General features: G+C 40.2%; 1 protein-coding gene across 8 annotated transcripts in view; it reads left to right on the plus strand.

Moving 5' to 3' along the window:
- The window catches only part of OSBPL3 (oxysterol binding protein like 3), a 134,720-nt gene extending 118,367 nt beyond the window's left edge, over positions 1-16,353 (plus strand). For all 8 annotated transcript variants that reach the window (XM_037890522.2, XM_043541037.1, XM_037890517.2 and 5 more), the window contains 5 exons: positions 7,227-7,371; positions 9,101-9,245; positions 9,906-10,032; positions 12,618-12,740; positions 14,635-16,353. In XM_037890522.2, the coding sequence (XP_037746450.1) occupies positions 7,227-7,371; positions 9,101-9,245; positions 9,906-10,032; positions 12,618-12,740; positions 14,635-14,731 (637 nt within the window). In that variant the 3' untranslated portion in view covers positions 14,732-16,353. The remainder of the gene's footprint in view (positions 1-7,226; positions 7,372-9,100; positions 9,246-9,905; positions 10,033-12,617; positions 12,741-14,634) is intronic.
- Positions 16,354-17,910: the final 1,557 nt, after the last annotated feature.

The following is a 17,910-nucleotide window of genomic DNA, read 5'->3' on the forward strand; positions in this document are numbered from 1 at the left end:
TAAAATACTTCTTCAGACTAAGATTTTCAAGGTGAGAGAGAACAGAGGAGGAGTTGAAAAGACTGGGGCAAAAAGGAAGGAATTGATCCCCCAAGCACCATTCCCACTTTCTCTGGTTTCTATAGAAGCAGCAATAGCCTTTTTTCTATCTGGATATCTACTATAAGACTTAAAGGTGGGGTTCCTCACACTTGCCCCAACACTATTTCTTGAGAAATATTCACAAGTGTACTCCTACCAACTTCCTCTCTCCACCCTGCCTCTCTACACCCTGTCTCTGTGTACTTTCTTTCCTCTTCTTCATCTCTTCTTTGTCTTTTGATGTCCTAGATTTCCTTTGCAACACAACTTGTAAAATCTGTGAACACAATTTTATCTATATCTATATCTGTAAATGTTCATGATGCAGGCACACTGTGCCGCATGGGTCCCTGTCCCAAAAATTTCGGTTCTAAAGACAATCCTGTATAATGTCATGTAAAACAAACTCACGACCATGCTTCACACTCACTGGAATGATTAATGGAACAGCTGGGTTTATAGAGAGATTTGCAGGAAAGGGAAGGAGTTTGGGCAAATATTAGATAAAGAAGCATAGTGTAATGGTTAAAGCACAGGATTGGGAATCAAGATAACTGGGTAGTAATCCTAGTTCTTCTATCCACTTTGAGTGATTTGGGGCACGTCACTTAAAATGCATTTCTAGTCTGAAAAGCAATTGCATAAAATGGTATTCTGGAGTTCTAGGTTTGAGTCTCAATGGTGCTGTCTCAAATTTACTCAGTGCAGAATTTTTAAAATATTTTTACCAGTTGTAAACTCAGCCTGGTATCTGAGAGCCCAGTTGCGGTTAAGTTTTCATTGATGCTATTGAGATCATGATATGGCCCTCAGATACTTTATTACCAGTGATGATACTGGTACGTGAAAGAACAAGATAATTCAGCTTGACTTTCAGATCTCAAGTTGTGCTTGTAGATCTGGAGTAAGTTTACATCTTAATTGGAACTTCCAAATTCTTTGCAGTCATTGACTAAAACTGAAAATCTATTCTACGGATACAGGTGTGTCAACTCCTTTCTCTGCTCCTTGATTATCAGTGTACTAGCTTGCTGTAATGAATGGAGTACATGAAGGTTTGTGTACACTGGATTGGGTAAAGATATGTCACTCTGTAATAGTAGAAGGCTGGGATTCTCCTCACATTTTTGAGGGTAAATAGAGAGCGTATATCGTGTTCCATTCCACAGAGGGAGGATAAGTGAAATAAATTAGGTTTCAGAGTAGCAGCTGTGTTAGTCTGTATCTGCAAAAAGAAAAGGAGTACTTGTGGCACCTTAGAGACTAACAAATTTATTTGAGCATAAGCTTTTGTGAGCTACAGCTCAAATAAATTTGTTAGTCTGTAAGGTGCCACAAGTACTCTTTTTCTTTTTGTGAAATAAATTAGACTTTCTGCCTCATAGTGGAATCATGGATTTGGAAATGCTGGTGTTTCTGGACTGTACATGGAAAATAGGGGATGATATATTGTGGTCTCTTGTCCATAGTAGAAAGTCTGAACTGGGGAGGGAGAAATCTGTAGATGGAGGGTAAGAGGCAAGATATCAGTGGTTTGGGACTGGTGAACTGGAAGATGGTCTGCGGGCCCTGTGCAGTTTGCAGGCAATGATCCCTATGAAAACAATGTTCAGTGTAGTGTTGGGTGCAGGAAGGTTTCTATAGGTAGAAGATTGGCAGAATTAAAGTTGGTTTTGGAATGTGCAATGTGGTATTTTTAATATGCATATATATTGGAGACCATAAGAACTGAGAGGATATTTGAACACTTATCAACCTTCCTTTAATTGTTCATTTTCAGACATTGTTAAATGTTCATTGTTTTTAAAAATGGAGAATTTGCTTGGAATATAGATGTTAATGTTATATAATTACCTTGTTAGTTTATTTTATTAATATTTTTTCCTTTTGCTCTTGCTCTAGTATGCAACTGCCTCTTCAGGAACTAATTAAGTCTGTGTTGTTATGCTCTTACCTAGAGCACAAACTCACTTGTGCAGTGAAGTGCATTGAAGTCAATAGACTCCCCTTGACTTCAGCGGACTTTCAGTCAGGCCCTAGATGTTGGTGAGGGACTGTGAACAGTGGACACTTAACAAAATGGGCATAGATTCATAGATACTAAGGTCAGAAGGGACCATTATGATCATCTAGTCCGACCTCCTGCACAACGCAGGCCACAGAATCTCACCCACCCACTCCTGCGAAAAACCTCTCACCTATGTCTGAGCTATTGAAGTCCTCAAATCGTGGTTTAAAGACTTCAAGGAGCAGAGAATCCTCCAGCACGTGACCCGTGTCCCATGCTACAGAGGAAGGCGAAAAACCTCCAGGGCCTCTTCCAATCTGCCCTGGAGGAAAATTCCTTCCTGACCCCAAATATGGTGATCAGCTAAACCCTGAGCATATGGGCAAGATTCACCAGCCAGATACCCAGGAAAGAAAGTAGTAACTCGGATCCCACCCCATCTAACAACCCATCACAGGCTATTGGGCCTATTTACCGTGAATATTTAAAGATCAATTAATTACCAAAATCATGTTATCCCATCATACCATCTCCTCCATAAACTTATCGAGTTTAATCTTAAAGCCGGGTAGGTCTTTTGCCCCCACTGCTTCCCTTGGAAGGCTATTCCAAAACTTCACTCCTCTGATGGTTAGAAACCTTCATCTAATTTCAAGTCTAAACTTCCCAATGACCAGTTTATATCCATTTGTTCTTGTGTCCACATTGGTACTGAGCTTAAATAATTCTTCTCCCTCCCTGGTATTTATCCCTCTGATATATTTATAGAGAGCAATCATATCTCCCCTCAGCCTTCTTTTAGTTAGGCTACACAAGCCAAGCTCCTTGAGTCTCCTTTCATAAGACAGGTTTTCCATTCCTCGGATCATCCTAATAGCCCTTCTCTGTACCTGTTCCAGTTTGAATGTTTAAATGTCCAGTTCTTAAACATGGGAGACCAGAACTACACACAGTATTCCAGGTGAGGTCTCACCAGTGCCTTGTATAACGGTACTAAAACCTCCTTATCTCTACTGGAAATACCTCGCCTGATGCATCCCAAGACCGCATTAGCTTTTTTCACGGCCATATCACATTGGCGACTCATAGTCATCCTATGATCAACCAATACTCCAAGGTCCTTCTCCTCCTCCGTTACTTGTAATTGATGCGTCCCCAGCTTATAACTAAAATTCTTGTTGTTAATCCCTAAATGCATGAGCTTACACTTCTCACTATTAAATTTCATTCTATTACTATTACTCCAGTTTACAAGGTCGTCCAAATCTTCCTGTATGATTTCCTGGTCCTTCTCTAAATTCGCAATACCTCCCAGCTTTGTATCATCTGCAAACTTTATTAGCATACTCCCACTTTTTGTGCTGAGGTCAGTAATAAAAAGATTAAATAAGATTGGTCCCAAAACTGATCCCTGAGGAACTCCACTGGTAACCTCCCTCCCTCCAGCCTGACAGTTCACCTTTCAGTAGGACCCGCTGTAGTCTCCCCGTAAACCAATTCCTTATCCACCTTTCAATTTTCATATTGATCCCCATCTTTTCCAATTTAACTAATAATTCCCCATGTGGCACGGTATCAAACACCTTACTGAAATCTAGGTAAATTAGATCCACTGCGTTTCCTTTGTCTAAAAAAATCTGTTACTTTCTCAAAGGAGGAGATCAGGTTGGTTTGGCACGGTCTACCTTTTGTAAAACCATGTTGTCTTTTGTCCCATTTACCATTGACCTCAATGTCCTTAACTACTTTCTCCTTCAAAAATTTTTCCAAGACCTTGCATACTACAGATGTCAAACTAACAGGCATGTAGTTACCCGGATCACGTTTTTTCCCTTTCTTAAAAATAGGAACTATGTTAGCAATTCTCCAGTCATACGGTACGACCCCTGAGTTTACAGATTCATTAAAAATTCTTGCTAATGGGCTTGCAATTTCATGTGCCAATTCCTTTAATATTCTTGGATGAAGATTATCTAGGCCCTCCAATTCAGTCCCATTAAGCTGTTCGAGTTTCACTTCTACCTCAGATATGGTAATATCTACCTCCATATCCTCATTCCTATTTGTCATGCTACCATTTTCGCTAAGATCCTCTTTAGCTTTATTAAAGACTGAGGCAAAGTATTTGTTTAGATATTGGGTCATGCCTAGATTATCCTTGCCCTCCACTCCATCCTCAGTGTTTAGTGGTCCCACATCTTCTTTCTTTGTTTTCTTCTTATTTATATGGCTATAGAACCTTTTACTATTGGTTTTAATTCCCTTTGCAAGGTCCAGCTCTACTTGACTTTTAGCCTGTCTCACTTTATCCCTACGTGTTCTGACCTCAATAAGGTAGCTTTCCTTGCAGATCCCTCCCATCTTCCACTCCCTGTATGCTTTCTGCTTTTTCTTAATCACCTCTCTGAGATGCTTGCTCATCCAGCTTGGTCTACAACTCCTACCTATGAATTTTTTCCCCTTTCTTGGGATGCAGGCTTCCGATAGCGTCTGCAGCTTTGATTTAAAGTAACCCCAGGCCTCCTCTGCCTTTAGATCCATAAATTCTTCAGTCCAATCCACTTCTCTAACTAATTTCCTTAATTTTTGAAAGTCAGCCCTTTTGAAATCAAAAACCCTAGTTGCAGATTTATTTTTGTTAATCCTTCCATTTAATTTGAACTGAATTAGCTCATGATCACTTGAACCAAGATTGTCCCCTACAACCATTTCTTCTATGAGGTCCTCACTACTCACCAAAACCAAATCTAAAATGGCATCCCCTCTTGTCGGTTCAGCAACTACTTGATGAAGGAATCCATCAGCTATCGCATCTAGGAAAATCTGAGCCCTATTATTATTACTAGCACTCGTCCTCCAGTCTATACCTGGGAAGTTAGTCTCCCATGATCACACAGTTTCCATTAGTATTTACTTCATTAAAAACATTAAAGAGGGCTCTATCCATATCCAAATTAGATCCCGGCCGTCTATAGCACACCCCAAGCACTATCCCAGGGGAGGCTCTAATAGTTTTCTTCCCCAATGTGATTTTTGCCCAGACGGACTCTGTCTTATCCATTCCATCGCTTCTTATTTCTTTACATTCTACCTCATCATTGATATACAATCCAACTCCACCACCTGTACCTTTATTTCTGTCTTTCCTAAGCAGCACATACCCTTCAATACCTGTAGTCCAGTCATGACTACTATTCCACCATGTTTCTGTTATCCCTATAATATCTGGTTTCACTTCCTGCACCAGTAGCTCTAGTTCCTCCATTTTGTTACCTAGGCTCCGCGCATTGGTGTACAAACATCTTCATTTTTGCTGTTTGGCCTCGCTCACATTCTGTACCTGATTAGGCACGGATATTCTACAGCCAGTGTAACCTATTAGACTGGTATCCACACTGCCCTTCCTCCTTATATACATTCTCCTACCCACAGCTTATCCTTTCTTACTTCATTTTCTTCCCTCTCAATGCTAAAATCCAGTGTGCCAATTACCTGGACATCTCCCAACCATCTCCCCCAAATTCCTAGTTCTAAAGCTCTCTTAATCAGTTGTGCCAGCCTCCATCCTAAAAGTCTATTTCCTTCCCTACTCAGATGAAGTCCATTCCGAGAGAACTGTCCTCTGTCCATGAATGCCTCCCAGTGGCCATACATCCCAAAGCCCTCCTTATAGCACCACTGCCTAAGCCATCTGTTGATGGTCATAATCTTGTCACACCTTTGTTGCCCTTCTCTCTAGGAACAGGCAGAATCCCACTAAAGATTACCTGAGCCTCGATTTCCTTAAGCGTCTTCCCCAGCCTAGCATAGTCTCCCTTAATACTTTCCAGTGAGAATCTAGCCGTATCATTTGTTCCCACATGAAGGATAATTAGGGGATTCTTTCCTGCTCCCTTTAGGATCCTTTTCAACCTCAGGTCTACATCCTGTTTCTTAGCACCTGGAAGACAGCACACCCTTCTATTCTCTGGATCAGCTCTGGTTACAGGCCTGTCTATTCTTCCCAGTAAAGAGTCCCCGATCACATAGACCTGCCTTTTCCTGGTGACGGTGCTATTCTCTAGTCTATCCCCTGGTCCCTCTGGCTGCAAGTTCTTTCCATTCCTATTCTCCCTTGTAATCCTCTTCAACCCATCCTGTATCCTACTGGGGCTCATATTTGGTGTAATCGCCATTGACTCGTCCCCTTTTCCTATAGGACTAGCCGCTCTTCTCTTCTTCCTTGCCCTTCCACCTTCAGTGACTACCTGCTGAGCCCCTTCTTCATTTTCCAACTGTGCAAACCTGTTCTTGAGCTCTATTTCTCCTTCACTAGCCCATCTTTTCCTCTGCCTGGTTCTTTTAGTCACATGCTTCCACTGACCACTTTCCTCACCCAGTCTCCCCTCAGAATTCCTTAGTCCTGCTTCCATCTGCAAGTCTGAGCTTTTCCCTTCAGGTGCCTCATGTCTTTGCTCCATAATCTGCTCGAACCTCTTTCTAAACTCAACCAAACTTTCCACCTGCATCTTCAGACCTCGGATCTTTTCCTCCATCAGCTCTATCAGACAGCATTTCGTGCAGACAAAACTCTTACCACGTACCCCCTCCAGGATCAAGTACATACCGCAGCTTCCACATCCAGTCATCTTCATTGTGTCTTCCTTTACATGAGTCACTCCCACTGCTGCCTCTGTATCTGTCATAGCCTTCCCACCTAAATCCTGTTAATCTGGGAAACACAAACCACACCAAAACACCACCACCCACAGCAAAAACAAACCCCAAACAAGCACCACAATACAAACTCCCCTTACAAACTCCCCTGTTTACTGCTCTGTTTGTTAGCTTCTGTGCCGCTAATGCTTCTTCCCTTAATCAATTGTTATATGCAATACGAGCACTGTTTTTTTAACTTTGGATGAGCTAAGAGAACTAACTGAATTCAATGCTATGGTTTACATCAGAAGTGCAAAGGTTTTTCAGGGAAATTGATTTTCTTGCTGTGTCATGTGCTTGCCCCGCAGGGAGGGAAAGCGGAAAGGGAGAGAAAACTCATTTAACATTTTTGAATAAGAAAATTCCTCCATTAGTCATTGTTATGAGTTCATTGGTTATTTTAGGGATGGCATCATTCACCTCTTTATCTTGCTTCAAGTTTCAGAGACCATTTTGAGTGGAATAAAGTGACTTCTTGTATCCATAACATCTTAAGTGGGCAAAGATGGATTGAACACTACGGCGAGATCATCATCAAAAACCTGAACGATGACACTTGTCTCTGCAAACTGACTTTCATAAAGGTGTGACTTGGACTCACCGCAGTGGTGTTAATACTTTTTCTAATGAGCGCTGCTGTAAGGAGGATGCTGTATAGTAGAGCCATGTCCCGCAGGGTACTCTTGTTCCTTGGGCTGCTTATGAATTACATTTTCCCTTTGATCTAATTGTAATTGACACTGGTGTGTTGGAGATTTTTGTCCATCAGGAGGAGAACCGAACTCTAAAAGAATTGCATTTCATTCGGGAGGGCCAGGCAGAAAGTAGAAGTTGCTGCTTGGTGTGAGGAGACTCCTGATATATGGAAAGAAACCACCAGGGTAGGGGAAGAGTGGGTACTTTCCAGCTGCCTCTGACTAAAGACAGGCACTAGGTATCCACTAGTGGTGACTCCCCACATGCCTCTCACTAAACCCCTGTGGGGCAGTCTGTTCTGTTTGCTTTCAAGTTGTCTTTTACCAGCAGCTGTAGAACTGGCACTCACAGTCCAAGTGCCTAACAAGACTCCAGCTGAGCAGCCAGTACTCTACTTCTCCCTTTTGTGTACCCAGAGTACTAGCTTAGCTGGGTTGTTGTGTAAGGCTTGTGCTTCAGTAGGAGGCATGAAGTACTCCTGACCATCCAATTTAAAGTTATATTAGCAGTAGATTAAAATGCCTTCTTGGAAGCACATGGCAACTAGAAACCCAGCAAGGCATCTATTGACTAGGCTGGTTGCTACCTGACTGAGACTTTTGCATATCATATTGAGATACTTGCCTAAATCCTGGTTCTCCTTATCTAAGTTTCTTGGAGCAAGTATTTGTTTCATCCCTTCCATCCACATGGTAAGTGCTGTTGCATGCACCATGCATCTGCAACAGGAGAAAATAAACTACTGTAAAACATCCTTTGAAATTTCATTTTTGTGTTGATTTGTTCCCGTGAGTATTATGACAGGTTTCAGAGTAGCAGCGGTGTTAGTCTGTATTCGCAAAAAGAAAAGGAGTACTTGTGGCACCTTAGAGACTAACCAATTTATTTGAGCATAAGCTTTCGTGAGCTACAGCTCACTTCATTGGATGTGAGTTAATTGGTAAAATTAATTTGGATGTGAGTTAACTGGTAAAATTAAACTTTTAAATTGGTTAGTCTCTAAAGGTGCCACTAGTACTTTTTTCATGAGTATTATGTCACTTTCTAGGTAACCCTGAAATGATTTTCAAATGCTTATTTTTAACTGAAAAATTACAAAGGCATTATATACAGTCAGTGTTTGGAACTGAGATTTTAAAGTTTGAGATGTATTGCAAATCTTAAGTATTCTGCATTGTAAACTGGCTAAAAGTGGAACTGTTTCTCTGAGCATCAATCTCTCAAATTTGCAGAAGTGAAGGAGTTTAGATAAACAGGCCATGGATCTGACCCATCTCTGGTTCTGCCTTGGGTTTTGTAAAATCAAACTCCAGTCCCTGCTTTACCTTTCTCTGCTTAACTTTGCCCTTTATAAAAATCTCTGAAAGTTCCATTTTTTTAAACATTTAAAGGGGTTTTGCAAGTCAACTAGTTAAAATTATTGGGGGTTGCTTGATGTCTGTAACACTGTGTAGTGTAGATGAAAATGAATGGATGTGTGTCCCAGATCTTACATATAGCTGTTCTTTAAGAAAAAGCACCCTCAGATGAGTCCTACAACAATAACATATCTAAATGGCAAAATAGTTCATACTTCCAAATTTGCAGCAATGTTGTTTCTGTTCATTTTAACTATAGGCAAAATATTGGAATCCTAATATGCATGAGATTGAAGGCAGTGTCATGGACAGAGATGGGAAAGTGGTGCATCGGCTTTTTGGGAAATGGCACGAGAGTATATATTGTGGAACCCCGTCTTCACCAACTTGCATATGGCGAGCAAGTTAGTAACCAGTATAATCAACACTTGTGCAGAATTTAAATTTGCTTGAGAATGAATTTATCCCTGTGTTCATACCTCATCTCACGCTACTTGTTAGGTCCAGGTTTATTATTATTGTACACAGATTTGCTCTTCTGCTTCTAATGTGTAAAACTTAAATCTGAAAAGCTAAATTGTATAATTAGATTTCTCAAATATTACTTCTGGTAAAGAAACTAATCATGGATTTTTTTTTTCTTTCTGCACTATATTCCCCTTATTTTGGGTCTCCAATTCCACATTTGGGCAAGTGTAGGTGTTAGGGGTTTATTTCTAAAAAATAAAAGGGATATTTTTAAGTTTCTGAAGGTGTTTAGTGGATGCCTGTTCTTAGAAATTAAAGATGGGCCCACAAAGTTCAGTACTGCAATCTGATTCAAATATGAACTCCCACAAAGTTAGGTGGTTTGCACCCATCTCTCTCCAAAATGGTATCAAGCTGTGAAGTCATGCTCTTCTGCAATATGTAATGTATTCATTTTTGATTTATTTTGACTGAGATTCCAGAAAGCTATTTGGGGTGGTGTGAGCTTTAAAGCCTTAACATATTAAAATAGCAGAACTTCATAAAAAAAAAAGATAAAAGCCTAATTTGTACTCTTTATACGTGTTTCTTTTTAGATCCCATGCCTAAAGATTATGAGCAGTGTTATGGATTTACACAGTTTGCATTAGAGTTAAATGAACTGGACCCACAGACTAGGCCATTCCTACCTCCTACTGACACACGATTTAGGCCAGACCAAAGGTAACATGTTCTGCATATATATTCCTTATTCTTTATGTATTTTTATGTCTGATTTTGTAAGTAAGTAGTTTTTAAGTGAGGTGAAACTTGGGGGTATGCAAGACAAATCAGACTCCTGAAAGGGGTACAGTAGTTTGGAAAGGTTGAGAGCCACTGGTCTAGTTCATCCTCCAGAGCTCAGGCAGGATTAAGTATACCTACACCATCTTTCACAGGTGTTTTCCTAACCTATTCTTAAAAACCTCCAGTGTTGGGGATCCCACAACCTCCTTAGGTAACCTATTCCAGAGCTTAACTACCCTTATAGTTTGAAAGTTTTTCCTAATACCTAACTTAAATTGCTCTAGCTGCAAACTAAGCTGATTACTACAGCTATTCTGTGGCCATGGAGAACAGTTGATCACTATCTGTTTTAGAACAACCTTTTACATATTTGAATTATCATGTTCCTCTTCAGTCTTCTGTTATCTAGACTAAACATGCCCAATTTTTTCAACCTTTCCTCAGACACTGTGATTTCTAAACCTTTTATCATTTTTGTTACTCTCCTCTGGATTCTCTCCAGTTTATTCACATCCTCCTTAAAGTATGGTGCTAAAACTGGACACAGTACCTCAGCAAAGGCCTCACCATTGAAGAGAGTGGCGGGGGGAGGGGAAATTACCTCCTGCATCTTAGATATGACACTCCTGGTAATAAATCCAGAATGACATTTGCCTTTTCACAACCATATCACATTGTTCACTCATATTCAATTTGAGAGAGACAAGATAGGCGAGGTAATCTCTTATTGGACCAACTTCTGTTGGTGGAAGGGACAAACTTTTGAGCTTCTCAGAGTTTTCCTTCAGGTCTGGGGAAGGTAACCAGAGTGCCTGAGCTAAATATAACAAGTTGACAGATTGTTAAGCACAAGGGGTTCACACATGCTGTGGGAGACCACTTAAAATGAAGTAGGCAATTAAGGGTTAGCAGTCAGGGTGTTATACATTTGTTGTAAGGAGACAGTATCTCTAAGTCCATGATTTTTAGAGTGTAGTGGAGTTAGGAATTTAAACTCCCAGGCTTGTCTTTTGAAGGTGTTCTCTAGGATGAGAACTGACAGACCAGATATGGAGTGATCACTTTGTGAAAAGTATTCACCCCCGGGTGATATGGTGTTTTGTCTTTTATCACGTTTCTGTGTGAGTGTCTGGTTTCACCCACACAGTTGTTGGGGCATTTGATGCACTGGATGAGTTACACCACGTGTTGTGATAAGCATGTGTAGGACCCATGGTTATTGAACAGAGTGTTGGGGAGGGGGATACTGATCATCATTAAGGCTACGATTTAGTCATGAGTATTTTCAGTAAAAGTCATGAACAATAACCAAAATGTCACAGCCAGTGACTTTGTCCATGACTTTTACTAAAAATACCCCTAACTAAACCTTAGGTGCTATGTGGGGGGGGCTCCTGGACTGATGCTCTGGGACCAGTTGCCTGGGGCTGCCAGAGCAGCGGCCGGTACGGCTGGCCCCAGGGCCACCCCAAGTGCCTTCCAAGACTTCCATGAAAGGCTCGCAGCCTTAATCATCGTAGCAGTGGAGATATGTCTGCAGGTTTTGCATTTATTGTTCTGGCAGGATCTGGTGCCACTTTGAGTTAATGTGTCCTGGCCTGTGGGGAGCTTGCTTCTGATGATGATCTTGGCGAGATTAGGTGGTGGTTTGAAGGACAGAATATGGGGTTCAGGAAAGATTTCTTTCAGTATGTGGTCCCCATCAAGTATGGATTGTAATTCTTTGACACCACCCTACAATGGAACCCCTATGGAGTAGGTGACAACTAGGGCTGTGCTCTCAGTGAGGTGTTTTTTTTTCCTGTATTGAAGCAGATGCTCCTAGGGTATTTGGGTGGCCCATTCCATGATGCGATTTACTTCTCTGGCAGAGTGTCCTTGTTTGGTGAAAGCAGTTTTAAGTGTGTTTAGGTGTGTATCCTGGACTTTCTCTCTGGAGCATATTCTGTGGTATCTTTGAGCCTGGCTGTAGAAACCAATTTCTTGGTGTTGCTGGATCTGTGGAGGTAAGTGTGGTGATCAGTGGGTTTCTTGTATGTAGTTGTTCTTAGGATTCCGTTGTTGAAGATCACGCTGGTATGGGAATGTTCTAGAGAGTGTTTGATGGACGGGCGGTGATTGTTGAAGATGTGGTGGAAATCCATATTCAATTTGTGATCCCTATAACCCCCGATCCTTTTCCGCAATACTGCTGTCTACCCATTTATTTCACTTTTTTTTATTTGTGCATTGGATTTTTCCTCCCTAACTATGGGCCTTTGCACTTGTCTTTATTGAATGTAATCTAAATTCTAATCCTGTCCTCCAAAGTGCTTGCAACCTCTCCCGATTTGATGCATCACTTTCCTTTTATGTGAATGAAAAATCTTGCTCTGCTGATTTTAATTGTTCACAATAGCTGAACTACAAACTGCAGGATCTTAGAGTTCAGATTCTGAAACTTTGAGTCAATGAGAGCATTGCAAAAACAAAGAGTGGAAGCACCAATAATCTTTGGCTCTTATATCATTGCTGTACTATAGGTTTCTAGAGGAAGGGAATATTGAAGGAGCTGAAATGCAAAAGCAAAGGATTGAACAGTTGCAGAGAGAACGGCGAAAGATTCTAGAAGAAAACAACCTGGAGCATCAACCTAGATTTTTCAGGTACTATGTAACCAATGGCAAATACTGTAATTTAGTGAAGTTTTTGTGTCACAGCACTGGCTTTGTACCACCATGGGGCAGAGGGTGAGTATTTCCATAAGTCAACTTTTACAACCATGTTTTTTTGGAACCTGGCCATATAAACTTGCTTCAAACTTAGATTAGTAGCCAAGGAACAAACATGCCCTTCCCCATGACATCCCTAAACTTTTTTTGTTTATATTTGTAATCCCGGAAAACAAATCTCAGTTGGCAGCCTCCATACCAAGGCTGCAGATTGAATTTGCCTGGGGAATGAACTTGTCTTTTCATCCCTTTGAGTAAGAGTTAAGGCACACAGTTGAAGTGGAAGGATTAAGCTTGGCACCTGGTCTGTGTAAGCCCTCTCTGCATAGCCCTCCCAATGAAGTCGACAGGAATTCCATGTGCAGCAGGTTTGTTTCCTGGGCTAGCAATCTGACACTTTACGCAAGCAAGGAAGTCACTTCCATCATTTGAATGTGTTTTGTCTATATAAGGGGGGAGAGAGAAACCTTGCTTTCATAACATAAAATGGCTAACACAGGCTTTGGCGACTACAAGTTTAAAAGTGAATGTTGGAGAGAACATTGCACTTACCTGCCATGTCCTTGGTTCAGGATCTAATAAGAAGGTTGGGGCCAGATTCAGAGTAGAACAGATATCTATTGAGACAAAAGGCCTGGGGATTCATGAGGAATTAATTCTTTGCAGTGGAGGTAGGTGTCTTACTTTTAGAGGGAGAATTTGTGAGAGAAATGTCGGAACATTTCCAATGTACATATAAAGAGGTGACTAAAAAACATTCCATGTGTGTATGAGGAGTGGGGATGAGTTAACCCCTGACTAGTAGTTATAACTGATATTGGGTAAACTTGGATGGTAACTTGATGATTTTGACTAAAGGGAAGCAAGCTTTGCCTCCAACAGGCTAACCAGTCAGTGTAGCAGGTAAGAGACCCGAGTACTGTTTAATTGTGCATTCCCCCAGATCCTTTAATATGAAGAAATTGTTAATCTATTCAATATTCCCCAAAGGCAGATTGCAGGAGGGAATGCCCCTTGATTTGGAGAAACAAAATTTGGTTAAATATTGGGTAAGATGGAACATATGTAAAATGTATATTGGTAGAAGTGTAATTATGAGGGTAGTGAGCTCTAACAGAGAGCCAGGGCAGGTCAACATGAAGGTAGAGTCACTCTAAGAGTATGTGGGGCATGTGCTTTGGTTTAAATTAATAGGGTAAAATCTCTAGCAAGGCTGTTACCCAAACCTTAGATCAGATATGGATTATACAGGGTTTACCTTTGATTACTTGGATTTTCTCTCTTCTAAAATGAGTAAACCTGGCTTTATTTAAAATAATTTTAGAGTAAATGGCTGTTGCCATTGCATAAATGCTCTATGTTAGATTAAAGTTCGATTGTAATCTTCTCAAAGCAGGACCTGTCTATACGTACAGTGCCTAACTCCATGGGCCCTGACCCTTGATTGAGGCCTCTATGCACTACCACCGTAAAAATAACTGCCATAAGCCATTCCTGGAGTGAAGTTAAAGACAGGTCCAGATTCAGACAGTAACAGTGTGGACAAGAGTAGTATCGTGGATCATTTAGGAAAACCATTCTCACAAGGGTTTCCAGGAAGTTGGCTGTGAACCTTGAGACAAGGGAGAAGCCTAGAGCCTGATTTTAAAAAGTATTGAGCACTCACCATTCCAGCAGAAGTCAAAGCAAACTGTGGGTGCTTACCACCTCTGAAAATCAGGCAACTCAAGACCTAAACGGGGGTGGCAGGACCAAGAAACCAAAGGGCAGCAAAAGTACAAAGAAGTCTTCAGCTATACATTCAGGAAATCATTTAATCTTTTGACAGGAAATCCACAGATGACTCCTGGGTGAGCAATGGAACATACATGGATCTTAGAAAAGACCCTGGTTTTTCAAAACTGGACAATCCTGTTCTCTGGTGAGAGAGGACCTTAGAAGATGCTCATCTGTATTTCTCTGATTTATGTGTGTGTACAGCTTCATACATTAAGTGTACCTTCTAGAACTGTGCTTCATTTAGAATTTGACATATATATTTTCTTCATTTGATTTCTTTACTATTTGATTGTTACCATGATTGTCTGAATGTATAAAAAACTGGTTTTATAAACTATTTAATAAAATAAACATTATTGAATGTTAATGGCTGGGGAGGGGAGAAAAAGAAGCTTTAACACTACTCTTCCAAAAGTTGTTAATGCAAATTCAGATTTAATGTATGCCTTATTGAATTACAAAGGAGAAAATATCAGCCTCTCCTGGCTGTGCTAAGAAACATGAATGGAAGCCATGGTTACATGAACTTTAAGTGGGCTACCAAGGTTGGAAAGACAGCTTTTAATTACTGAAACAAAGCGAGTCTGCTGGTGCTGGAGTCTGAGTAACCTTTTTATTTTTTTCTGTAGAGATTAAATAAACTCCTGTTTTTATTTGCTTGTCACTAGCCTATTTAAAAAGGTAATAGTGAGCTTGTATTTGTGGTTCTACTGCCTTAGACAATTGTACCCTGCTACATGTAACACTAGAAGATCAGGAATCACCACCAAATCTTCTCACCCAGAATCTTCAAATTTACAGCCCCAAAAAGGGTTAATGCTTGAGCACTGACGGGATGAAAGAAGATTTTTCTCTCTTTTTCAGTAAGTAAAATAAACATAGAGCACAAAATTTTCTGCTTCCGTAGCTGGACTTTTTTTATTTACCTGAAAAAATCAAACAGGGATACTTTTTAAAAACTTAGTAAAGTAAATTATTGTGTTAAAGTAACAGATGTTTTCTTAAATACATTTTTGATATATTCTACCTCTTATTATAAGCAGCGTATTTAAGATCTTGTATTAAAAAAAAAAGACCATCTGCCTTATAATTATATGTATGGAATCTTTGATCTTCCTTTAACTGCTTGTTGTGTTCAGATAAATATTTAAGTGTCTTGCACTAAATTGGTTTTATCTCTTTTCTGTACTCTTTGTACATATAGGTAGTATTTTCATGCGTATCAGAAGTATGTCTATCAAACTACAGCAGAAAATAGATGTAAAATTGCACATTTGAGTGGAGGTGGTGGGGTGTTCCCTCTTCCCTCAAAATCAAAGTAATACAGTAGCACATGTAGCAAAACAAATTGTACTCTCAAAGCAATTTACATTCCTGGCCATACTAGAACCCAAGCCTGATCCACATTTTTTAGGTCTGTTGCATGCAAACCTTTTGCGAGACTCTCTGTGCTAACAACACTGAAAGGTTTCCACGGTGCAAAAAAAAAAGAAAAAGTAAATTATTAGTGGAGGTTTTGAGATTGTACAAGTTAAAACACAAGTGAGTCAAAAGTTGTTGCTATGTTTAACCAGTTTATTATTGGTGCAAGTTGCAGCTAGGGGAGATGAAGACTTAAGAGAGATCAAAAGCTTTGAAAAACTTCCAATTTACTGTGTGCCGATGCGGTCTTAAAGAAAACCCTTCAAATATTAGATCTGTTTACTGCAAGTTTATTGTATCATGTATAACATTAAACAAGTGCTATAAAAGTTGCATTTTAAAACTGTTCTGTGATGTCAGTTAAATTTATTATTTGATTTTGTCCGGTAGCACCTTTACAATTCCACTTCATTGATTTCGTAGCCACAGCTGCTACCTTAGGAGCTTAACTCACTTTGCAAATCAGCCTTTCTCTCATTTGCACAGTGTTACTTAAGCATTGTTCTCTTTTATTTAATCTGGCCTTTAAAGAAGCAGGACACACTAATTGTTTAAAGTCAGCAGTTTTAAATAATACATGCTCAGCGTGAGACAGGTGAAACCTGGGCTTTCTGACTCAACAGGAAAACTGATCCACTGGGCATAGTTGGAGTGTTTTGAGAGAGAGCTGTGGGAATTGCACAGTCCAATCCGTTGTTGCATCTCCATCTTAGTTTATTTTCTCATTAACAATCAAAAGCTGTCTGAAGAATTAATTGCTACTTCAAGATCAGAGGGGGGATGTGGGAGGGGGGTCACGTGCCCCCCAGATTGGTTACTTGGCTTGTACTGAGCTTGCTCACATGGAATGAGCATGCTCAGTAACACTGCTGAAGTCTGCTGCCCTCACTTTGCCCCCCTTCCCCCACTCTCAGAAGGCCCAGGTCGTCTCTATGTTCTAGTTGTCCCTGCCATCAGTATTTACCAGGCATTCTAAATAGAATCTTTCCATCACTATTATTTTCCTACAAAATTAACTTTAAAAAAGAAAATTCTCAAGGAAAATTTGAGGAAGGGACTAAGGTGGTATTTAAGTGTTTGTGTCACAATTAGCAAGTGTCACCATTGCTATCAGATGTGACCATTATTATACCTTCTACATGCTGTCTGGCTTTTTTTTTTCTCCAAATCTGTGTAATATGTTTAATTCATTAATAATCAGAAGCTGGCTCAAGAACCGTAAGTTAATGGAGTCCAAAGCAGCAGGCTGTTGCCAACTCTCACAATTTTATCATGAGTCGGTTTAGGAATATTTCTAGCTCTCATGATTGTGAGAAAAGCTTGAAAACACGAGCTCCTAAAAACTCAGACTCCAGAAGGCAAATTAAACCCAAATGTGTCATTGTTCTAAAATCTCATGATTTTCTAAGATAATCTCATGATTGGGGGAGGGGGAGTTTGACTCATTATTTTTGAGCACTGTGAGTTGGCAATACTGTTTTGGGATATTTGTGACCATTTAAAATCTTTAAAACTTTTCTTATTACATACCCCCTTCCAGATATACCAGCTGCCTGCATACCCCTACCCTTCTCATCACTGATACTTTGTGTGTTCTTCTTAAAACAACCTGTCTTTAGCCATTTGTCCCTATTTCACTGTTGCGTACAGATATAGTGCAACGTATACAACCAAGGGAGGTGAGGGGAACCCTAAATTCTGAGCTCAGTTAGACTGGACAGTTGCTAGACAACTGAACCCATGCTGTACGGTGATTAGAGGTGAGAGTTCTGTGTATCTCTGTTCTCCCTGGTACATCTTGAAGTAAATTAACTACCGTATTATATATAACAAATTCCCACAGAGTTTTAAAGCTTTGTCTGACTAGCCTATTATGAAAATGCAATAAAATAAGAAAATCCAC

This window comes from Chelonia mydas, chromosome 2 (assembly GCF_015237465.2).
Source record: "Chelonia mydas isolate rCheMyd1 chromosome 2, rCheMyd1.pri.v2, whole genome shotgun sequence".
Taxonomy (NCBI): domain Eukaryota; kingdom Metazoa; phylum Chordata; order Testudines; family Cheloniidae; genus Chelonia; species Chelonia mydas.